Consider the following 10,887-nt stretch of genomic DNA (forward strand, 5'->3'; position numbering starts at 1 on the left):
TTTTTTTTTTTTTTTTTGAAAATTCACATAAATATCAATATAAAAATCAAATTTATTCAAATATATGTGGCAGTTAACAGTAAGCAGCTGACAGTTGGCAGTAAGAAGTCAGCAGTTGGCAGTAAGGAGTTGGCTGTCGTATATGGCATTCCATATACATGGCATTCCATAGCTTGTCACGAATAATTTATCTTCTTTTAATATATAGCTACCCGTACTATAAAAATATTTGGTTGACAGCGCAAGCTACCCAGAAACTAGATAGAAAGTCTGGTAAAAATTTATGGTAGCGAATTTCCTATTTTTAGACCCCCTCCCTTGTCTATTTTTTTTAGTAGGGGTAACTATATTAAAAGAGAATAATTATTTCGGGACAAACCCACAAATTTGGTAAAATTTGATCGGGCGCGGTATTCCAAATATACCGAACAGTATTGAAAAATTGTGAAGCTTGATCGAAATGTAGCAGATGTTGGTCTGTTTTCGTGTTTATTTCAATTTTATCTACACAGTGGACAGTTTTTTATCTTTGAAATGACAGAGAAGATACTTCCAGTCGATAGCAAAGTCCATGAACTTAAGTTAGGTTCAAGTTTTGATCCTAAATCTCGAGTTGCCTTCCACTCTTTCCGCTGTGAGTATCTATCTCAGTATCTGTTAATGCTGAGATACTATATTTTTGTAAGAACTTTGAAAATGTGAGATAAAATTTACGTATGTAGTAGCACAGGAGTCGGCAGTTTTATCAATAAACCAATGAAGACATAACCTTTGAGTTTCGTGAGCGAAATGTTTATGTTTACATTGGTTTATTGCTAAAACTCAGTGTTTTCATTTTATCAGGTCCAGCACAATACCTCGATAAAGCTATATATTAGCATTTATCCCGCTTCAGACAAATTTGTCGATTGCTGATTGGATAAAAGCTGATCACATGACGCCCTGAAATTTTCCGTATTACGTCTCCGTTTCCATATTACGTCTCCGTCAAGGCGTAATATGAAAATCGGGCACGCTATTCCGTTCGAAGCGTTGTTATTGTAAATAAAAATGGCGGCTAAGAAACGGTTATCGTAGGTAGTTTGATTACTTAAATTTCTTGTTACGGTATTTTATGTTGATTGTTATTGGATTAAAACGTGATATTTTCATAATATGCACATATATTTTTTTTTTAAATATTTCAGAATTAACGTTAGGTCTTCAGCGGGATAAATTCGTTACACAGTCAGTTAGTGACCTAATACGGAATCATACAGGGTGTGAAATGGAAATCCGTATTGGGACTCGGCTTCGCCTCGCCCAATACGGATTTCCATTTCAGACCCTGTATGATTCCGTAGTAGGTCACTAACTGACTGTGTAATTAATAATCCACAGCTCTCTCCCACTATGAACCTGCAGGCTTCAACTGCATCCATAGCACTATAGACGCAACTGCTTCTGCTATGAGTGCAATTGCTCTATCACACTCGTGTAGAACAATCTTTACTACACTTATGAACCGTGTTGAGAAGTATATATATGAAATGTTTCATGAGAGGAATAAAAATAAGTTTTTAATAATATACTTTGTAAAAAAGGAAATTCAGAATATTTAAAATTGCTGATTCATATCTTTAAAAATTTAATTTTGGTCAATGTATTTAATTGTATAATGAAACTTTTTAAAAATTTAAAGAACGGCTATATTTATATTTTTTCGTATCATGCATATTTGTACAAAGAACGATAACTCTTCACACTTGGGTAATAACATTCAGAAAGAGAAAATTTAACTAGTATATCTACTTCAAGAATGATTTCAGCTATTAATAATAAATAGAAAAACTAAAAAAAAAAATCATAGAAAAGCATTCTGGAGTAATAATCATTATCAAAGCATTCTTATTTTTCATCATAGATTTAAATTATTGATTTTTGTCAGAGGGTTTCAATAACGTTGATCGATGACGTCACAACTGCATCAAAACAAAAATTAAGAGAATGTGATGACGGCGCTGCATGTATCCAGATAACTGTGTTTGAGAGGGAAATACTTTATAAATTGTTTGTGATTTATTAGAGAAAAGGATCATTGATCAGGTGTAGTGATTTTAAAGCCGTATGTTTTTCATTACTAAAGACAAGAAGCTGCGTCCTTATGTAAGTTACTGTAAGTCAGGATTTCCTCTGATATTCTTGAAAAACTCAAAGAATGCAAATATAAGTAATAAACAACGATTATTCAGTGAACATGGCATTATGAATAGCAATAGCTCTGCTGGCATATTTTCCATGATGCGCTAGCGCGCATCATGGAATATGCCAGCAGAGCAATTGCTATTCATAACGCCATGTTCACTGAATAACGTTGTTTATTTCTTAAATATTTACATTTGCAAATGTTTTCCTTCATATAAAACTACTTAAAGGAATGCGTATCTATAACTGTATTAATACAGGTATGGGTTCAAGAGGTCATAGATGTGCGTTTGGATAATCGTTTGACGTAATTTCTCAGTGACGTCATAAAGGGTCGACGCGCGATCAGTGGATTACAATGCTTGCCGTTGAGTTTGAAAAATAATGCATTTCACACGTTAAAAGTCATAATCAGAAAAATATAAAGTATGAATAAGTCCCAAATGTAAATATAAGTAATAAGGTCTCATTTTAAAACATCTATAGGGCTATAAATACTGGTTGGTCACGAGATTAAATTCCATAATGCCCGGGCTTTATGGAATTTAATCTTGTGACCAACCCGTATTTATATCCCGATAGATGTTTAAAAAATTATACCTTATTTCTTAAATAGCTTGATCATGTTGATAAAGCTTTATCAACTGAAGGTATTTAAAATTCCTTGATCAAGGAATTTTATGTGATGAAAATTCAAAAAAATTCTTTAAAAACTAAATACTTAAAGTCGAGTTCTGAGTTGTTGTCAGTAAATTCACACATGCATGTAAAATACTTAAACACAAACAAATCAGTATAAAAATGTCTCGAGTGAGGAGAAGTTATTTTATGCTTTCTTTTTGATACCAGAGTATTTTTCATGCAGGAATAGACACACTGACAAAAACTCAGAACTCGACTTTCAGTATTTAATTTTTAAAGAATTTTTTTGAATTTTCATTACATAGAATACCTTGATCAAGGTATTCTAAATACTTTGATAAAGCTTTAAAGTTTTATAAAGCTATATAACCTTTATTGGGATATTGTGCTGGAACTGTTTATTTTAAAGTAAAGGGTTAAAGATCAGTTGTAAAAGTGTAGGGTATGAGGTTTATGAACAAATTCTTGTGGACCTTACAACAAATTGTTATTTCAAAGTGGCAATTTTGTCAATTGAAGCGGTAAATTTGGCTGGTAGTCGGTTCTTAGGGAAAACACTAAAACTCTCAACTCTTGTGGTGGTAGGCTGAACAGATTTGAGTAGATTGAAGATTAAAAATTCTACCAAAGTCTTTTTCAGGAGTTATCCACACTTGTGTAAGTTTTGCACAACATTCAAGGGTGGGGTGGGACCGGGGGAGCAACGTTTCATGCCATCATCGGTCAATACATTTTAAGTGATTTATTACGTGTTTTTCAGACGATTTCATGCCAGTGTCGGTTGATACATTTTAACTGATTTATTACGTGTTTTTCAGATGATTTCATGTCAGTGTCGGTCAATACATTTTAAAGGGATTTATTGGGTGTTTTTCAGATGATTTCATGTCAGTGTCGGTTAATACATTTTAAACTGATTTATTACGTGTTTTTCAGATGATTTCATGCCAGCATCAGTTGACACGTCACAACAAGGACTGGTGGATGTAGGGGAGGGGCACCAGGTGACAGTGGGACTGCCCCATGTCGAGGTAAACATGACACTTCTAAATATAAACTATGTCGAGGTAAAGATGACACTTCTAAATATAGACTACGTCGAGGTAAAGATGTCACTTCTATATTTAGACTACGTTTAGGTAAAGATGACACTTCTATATATAGACTAAATCAATATAAATATGTTACTTTTATATTATATATACACTACGTCAAGATAAAAATGCCACTTCCATATATAGACTGTACATCAAGATAAACATATCAGTTCTATATATATATATATAAAATACATGGTTACTGTCTTGAAATATAAGCGATATTTGGGTGAGGGTAAGAAAATGTGATAGAGGGTGAGGCTTGCCGAGCACTTTTACGTTTTCAACCTGAGCCCAAATATTGCTAATATTTCAAGATAGTTATCATGTATTTTGTTTATCCTGCAACAAAATTTTATATTTGAACATCCAAAACAAGCTTTTTCCGAATGATATAGGCACATCTGTTCAGTTGAAACTATGACGCCATGGCGTAAACATTGCAATGAACATGACGTCACAATGCACAAGGCTTTTTTAGGGCAGTGACTGGATAAAGCTTTGGTTTATAAGGTTACCTTTAATATTTGGTCAATGCAAGGGGTAGTTTCAGGATAAAATAGACTATAAGTCGAGGTAAAGATGACACTTCTATATTTAAAACATTTTACTAATTTAGATAAAACTATGTATGTAGGCTGACTTTTAGTAAAAGTAAGAACTTTTTTCCAGACATTTGTGAAATCAGTCTCTCAGATATTATTAATATTTAAGATATCAGTATTTGAGTTTTTCAGTCTTTAAGATCAGTCTTTTATGCATCAAATTAAGAGATATCAGTATCCTAGATATCACTGTTCAACATACATATGTATCATATCAGCATTTCTAATTGATATATATGAAACTTGGACAATTGATCACCTCATTGTAGGGTTCTGGTACATCACACACCATGTACAAAGGCAACAAGCGGCCGAGTCCTAAAGAATGCGTTCTAATTATAGACCATCAGACAGGGGCATTCACTCTGGAGCGACTCTCCAACACTGTCAACTTAAAAAAGACCAGGTTTGTCTAAAATCATTTAGGAATAACTGTCTTATTTTCGATTTCATGATGTTATCAATCCACTGGCCTGCTTGATAATTAGCATAAATGCCAAAGGCATAAAATTATCACGCAAGCCAATCGATTAATCATTGTCATGAAATGGAAAAATCTGACAGTTATTCCTTATATTTACATGTTCTTGATTCCTCCAATCCACGAGCTACAAGCCTTGCTTCTGTCTAGCTATTTGACCGCCCTGCACATGATTTTTTTTTAACTGCACCTATGATGAACCAGTACATTGATGGAGAAATAAAGTAAATTGACTATTTTGATTTTATCTCTTTCAATAAGTTCAGTTTGTAATTTTCAAGTACAGAGGGATAGGAAAATGCCTTTATTTCTTGTCACTTTAATACAATATTTAAAAAAATTAAAAATTAAACTGTAGATTCCTAATATACATGTGAAATTAATTATCAGGTAATTTCGCAAGAAGCACCACATGCGAAATAAAATTTCTTGATTGTATTTTTTTAGTGATGACATTTATGTAAGATCTCTTGATCAGTTGGCCATTCGCGAATTATAATTCTCGCGATTTGCCGTTGAAGAGCCCATTCACGGCAATAAGTACTTGCAAAAAATAAAGAATCTACAGTATTGCATTTATAATATTATGTTTTAACAGAATGGAGGGCAGTAGTAAAATATCCCAGAGCAGCCGACCTTTGACCCCTGTGGATGTCAACAAGAGATCCCCAGTCAAACAGAAAGCCGTGGCCTCGTCTTCAGTCAGCGTCAGCCCCCCGACCCCCCAGGTAGAGTCCCCGACCGTCACCCCCGTACACGATGACCCTAAAATGGAGGACTCCCAGAAACCGGAACAGAGTAAGACAGACTTGTTCTCATCAAATATTACAAGGTTTTACTTAAGAAATTTGAATTTTATTTAAAACAGGTTGGTCACATGATCAAATCTCATAAAACTCAAAAAATGATACCTTATTACTTAGATTTATATTTGTGACTGATTTATTAAAAATAGTAAGGCACTGAAGATTTTCATAAAAATCCATAAGAGATTTACATTTTTTCAAAACTCAGGGGTATAATTAGAATGCATTAACACATCGATCATTTATGACAGTGAAATTACATAGATCGCTTATGACTAGGGCTGGGACGATACTGAACTTAGCTGATCCGACACATATCACGATACCTTAGGTGCGATACGATACATATCATGATACATTTAAAACCAAATAAAACTAGATAATTTTTTAGAACATTTAATTTTGAACAAAACAGTGTGACTGTGCAAATAAACTAATTTAACAAATGATCTGGGAATTAGAGTTTCTTGACTCAAATTGACTGTTGTTCCTGCCCCGTCTTTTTAATATACATCCCAGACACCCGATTTACTGCCAATTGGTTTCGTTTATTTGATGTAATCTGGCGTGTCGGACGCCATTTTAACGCTTATATTTAGAATTCTGTATCAACAAGACGTTTGTACTTTATTTGTGTTTGTTTAAACGTCGTGATGATACAGACTAAAAGACTAAAAATTTCGAAATCTTAAGCCCGGAAATTTTTACAAATTAAAAAAAAAGCGGTAAGGTATCGTGATACTTATTCATATGAATCGATCCGTAGATCGTCAAAGTGAATACTGCGATGCATCGGTGCACCGGTGGATCGTCCCACTCCAGTCCTACTTATGACCAAACAATCAATTTATGGGCACATATGACAAACATTTTTTACTGAGATGTAAAATTGCCTTGTTTAAATAGTGTTATATAAGGGCAAACATTTGCAAATATAAATATTTTACTGTACAGTATTATAGTAGTATGTTTTCTGTTTAGGTTGGATTGGATTTATCAGCAGCAGTAGTGACTCATCCAGCGACTCGGATAACTCAGCTAGTGACTCAGAAGACGAGTCCAAAACAAACAATGGTGAGTACCTTTACACTTTGTCACACAATATATCAATCCAAGCAGATTTCTTAATTGATTACAGATCACCTGTGTCTCATCATGTACCTCTTCAAGGTTTTTTTATCTATGTCAAGTGTCCACCTTCAAATAAAAAACATATCTTTCAGTATCTAAAGAAAAAAAATGAAAAAAAAAACCAAAAGGGGAAAACACAGAGTTTTTTTTTGGGGGGGGGGGGGTACCTGTATGATGGAATAGATATTTTTAGACTGTTTTCTGATGTGGAGGTTTTATTTCATTACAGAGAAATCAGGGCAGGGTTTGTTGGGGGTTACCTGTATGATGTAAAAGTTATTTTTAGTTTTATTTCATTACAGGGAAATCAGGACAGGGTCTGTTTAGATCCCAGCCTCTCTATTAGTCAGCCCCTCCTGTTACCTGTGTGATGTAATAGTTATTCTTAGATTTATTTTGTTACAGATAAATCAGGACAGGGTCTGTTTAGATCCCAGCCTCTCTATCAGTCAGCCCCTCCTGTTACCTGTGTGATGTAATAGTTATTCTTAGATTTATTTTGTTACAGATAAATCAGGACAGGGTCTGTTTAGATCCCAGCCTCTCTATCAGTCAGCCCCTCCTTCCTCCAACATCCTGGGTAAGTCTTAAACAACTCACCTCTGATATCATGTGTACCGGTAAGTATTTAACACCTGTTAACACCCCCCCCCCCCCCCCCACACACACACTACGTCCCCTCCTTAAAAAATAATCCTTAAAGTGAAATGCATAACTTCAACATTCTGGGTATTGTTGAACTCAGTGTATGTAATGCATGGTTGTGCTGCATTTTCACCATTCACCAAAACTCAATCTTTGCAAAATCTTTATCAAGTAATTTTATTCTTATTTGCCATTCCATGCCAAGGAAATGATCTGAGAAAGACTGAAATCCATTTCTATCAATTTATTGTCTCGCTATTGTTTTCAACCTGTTCCTTGGAAGTCATTTTCAATTTTTATACTTTTTGTGTCTCCTTTGCAAAAGAGTTCCATGGAAATTGAAGTAAAATAAACTAACATTAAAATTTTATTTCAAATTTGGTGATAATAAGGAGGCTTATGCCTCAGAATATTTACACACCCTTTGGGCTTATAAGTGTGCAGTTTCCACATGCCTGTTTCCAATTTTACCAGGTCCTTGACTTCAAACTCTGACCCGGGATTTGTCAAAAGACTGAAATTTTGTGTCTATTCCTAGTCTTCATTGTTGCTGGTGCTACAGGAGAGAAACAATTTTTTCTATAGGAAAAATCAGCATTAAAAAAGTTTTTAAATCTTGGTAGTTATTAAAATGGGCTTGTGTCCTTCTGTTTCAAATGTTTAAGTGGTCTTACTTCGCAAAAGTCTTTTACGAGGGTTGATCCAAAAGTAATGTCACTGTGTCAATATCTTTTTAATATTTGGCGTCACATTATCAAATATTATATACCAAAAGATGCATAAAAATAAATCTAATCAAACTGGAAATTTTCATTAAATAATATTTAATTAAATTGATTTTATAAACTTTCAAAATATTAAACATAGGGGGTGTCGCCGCGTCACAACTAAACGTCATGTTTCAAAGTGTATATTGTTAGAATGAGAAAAGATATTAAACACATTAAAAAGCATCTAAAAAGCGTCTAATTGCCCAATATTTTGAAATACAACATTTTTCGACATTTTCTAGTCTTAAGTTGAAAATAAAATGACGTCTTTGCTTTTTGATCATAAACATTGTTATTTGAATCTGCTGTGTTGAACAGAGGAAATGGAGAATAACTGCTGAAATGAGCTGTGATGCATTTTTGCTTCAAAATGAGGAAATTGCCCGTAGAAACAGTTACGATGATAAATCAGACATACAGAAGAGGGAATGTAAATAGAAACTTGTTTATGGATGTTTTCAGCAATTTTTAGCGGGTCATGGATCATTGAATGATCGGCAGAGGACAGAGGGACCAAAAAAGGGATGTCAGGCGGATACAATCAGTGGTGTTTGACGTTGTCCAAAAAGAGAGACGGTTAGGAAGATACAGCGATATGAGAAATTTTAAGTTTGTCTTATGGTACTGTTAAAAGAATTTTGACAGAGGACTAATTTATATATAGAGTGAGAGTACAATGGGTGCCAATAATTCCTTTAAAAAGAGAATTATATGTGAATGTGTTAGTGAATCTCAAATATTTTTAATGGAATGAGAGGAAGCGTTCAAGTGTATGACGGCGCGTATCTGTCATGACGTTATTTAGATGCAGCAACTACCGTAATAATTTTTATTGCACTTTGTATATAATTGTATATAATTCGATATTTTGAAAAGTATTAATCATTTTAATTTGAATTTTTCAGGACAGATCTATAATAAATATAGCCTCAATCATGTATAATTTCATTGATTTACGTTGACTAGAAGCTCTTTTATAGAAGTTGTGACATTACTTTTGGATCAACCCTTGTATAATATATGAAATATATTATATAATATATGAAATATTTTAAATTTAAGTAAACCTTATTCTAGTATTTTAGACCATTTCAAGTAGCCTATAGAGTTACAGTCTTGGTAGAGAATTTGGTGAGCGTCATGGCCATAGGAACTGAGGGGGGGGGGGGGGGCACAGCTCCTCCCCTAATAATTTTGATGATATTTGGAATACCTTGAAAACATAGCTATTTCATGCTTGTGTCCCATCAATAATAGCATCTGATGACCTTTGATTTTGCTTTTCAAGGAATTTTTGGTAATTGATAGTGCCTATAATTGAAAATGTTTAATTGTGCCCCCCACTTAATTTGCTTCCTTTGTTTTTGAGCATATACAGTAAAACTCGGTTATAACGAAGTCACAGGGACTTATGAAATTACTTCGCTATAACCGTAATTTGTTATAACCGTGTAAGAAAGTCATAAAATTTATACAGCTGGGGATTCAAGATGACTTCGTTATAACCGTAAATTCGCAATATCCGTGTTCGTACTAAACGAGTTTTGCTGTACATGATTTAATTTTATTGCTTTATATACAGGTAAAGATCTGGAATTGAGTGACGACGATAGTGAGAGCGATTGAGAGCCTGGGAATTCTGGGAAGGTTGGAAGGTTGGAAAAGTGGAATTCTGGGAAGATTTGGAGAAGTTGTTGACATTGTTGTCATAGAGGACTCCCAGTACTGCTTTAAACGGACATTGTTCTTATGCTGTTGCTTTATACACAATGTAAGGGTAGTGTATCCTTACTGAGTGATAGGAAGTTTGGAAGAATGGTACTGTAAACCAACTTTTTTTCGTGTGCGAGAATTTTTCGCGAGGTTCAGGAGTCTCGTCATCTGGAATATTCCTATAAAGCAGTCCTTAAAGTCTCTCTCTTTTAACAACACATCCAAAAAGGCTTTGATCGCAAAAATTTATTGTGGCGAACTAGTTTCACCCTGGTGAAAAGTCGTCACGATTAAAAGCTGTTTTTTAGTATGTTACAATACAAATTGTTTTAGCATTACAAAGGTAATATACTGATATTATAAATTATATTTTTGCATTATTACATTTTGCATTTTAACGATTATAAAAAAAAAGTCAAAAAGGCAATATTTGGGGCAGTTTTACTCTCACAACAGTGTTATCTAGTCCATATTAACTGACTCCATTTTAATGTACATATTAGGCTTTCTTATGTTATGAGATAAGCATATGGAGAACACTGAATTGATACTGTGATGCACATCATCTTGATTTATCTTTAGGCTCAAATAGAAAAAAAATCGTTTAAGATTTTGATCTTTTTTAATACCTCTTGAAAAAGATCTTGGACACATATGATTATTAAAACTAATTAAAGCAATATGAGCTGCATTTTTGAGAATTTTATTTTGCAGGTAAAATATGCTATTATGATTAATTTGTATGTAATTTAAACTCTTATGACCAATAAACCCAAAATAAGTTTTAAAAATGTTTCAGATGAAATATTTCTG

The 10,887-nt window shown here is 33.7% G+C and overlaps 1 protein-coding gene across 2 annotated transcripts; it reads left to right on the plus strand.

Moving 5' to 3' along the window:
- Window positions 1-416: 416 nt before the first annotated feature.
- Window positions 417-10,379, plus strand: LOC134240397 (ELL-associated factor 1-like). Of its 2 annotated transcripts, XM_062722492.1 has the most exons (8): window positions 417-634; window positions 3,763-3,857; window positions 4,798-4,934; window positions 5,608-5,807; window positions 6,797-6,889; window positions 7,455-7,526; window positions 9,944-10,008; window positions 10,042-10,379. In XM_062722492.1, the coding sequence occupies exons 1-7, from the start codon at window positions 535-537 to the stop codon at window positions 9,985-9,987; spliced, it is 741 nt and encodes a 246-aa protein (XP_062578476.1). In that variant the 5' UTR covers window positions 417-534; the 3' UTR covers window positions 9,988-10,008; window positions 10,042-10,379. The 2 variants fall into 2 exon arrangements, with proteins under 2 accessions (XP_062578476.1, XP_062578475.1); XM_062722491.1 differs by having other exon boundaries at window positions 9,944-10,379.
- Window positions 10,380-10,887: the final 508 nt, after the last annotated feature.

Source organism: Saccostrea cucullata, unplaced genomic scaffold (assembly GCF_032062105.1).
Source record: "Saccostrea cucullata isolate Sc308-1 unplaced genomic scaffold, CSIRO_AGI_Scuc_v1 ctg7459, whole genome shotgun sequence".
In the NCBI taxonomy this organism is placed as follows: domain Eukaryota; kingdom Metazoa; phylum Mollusca; class Bivalvia; order Ostreida; family Ostreidae; genus Saccostrea; species Saccostrea cuccullata.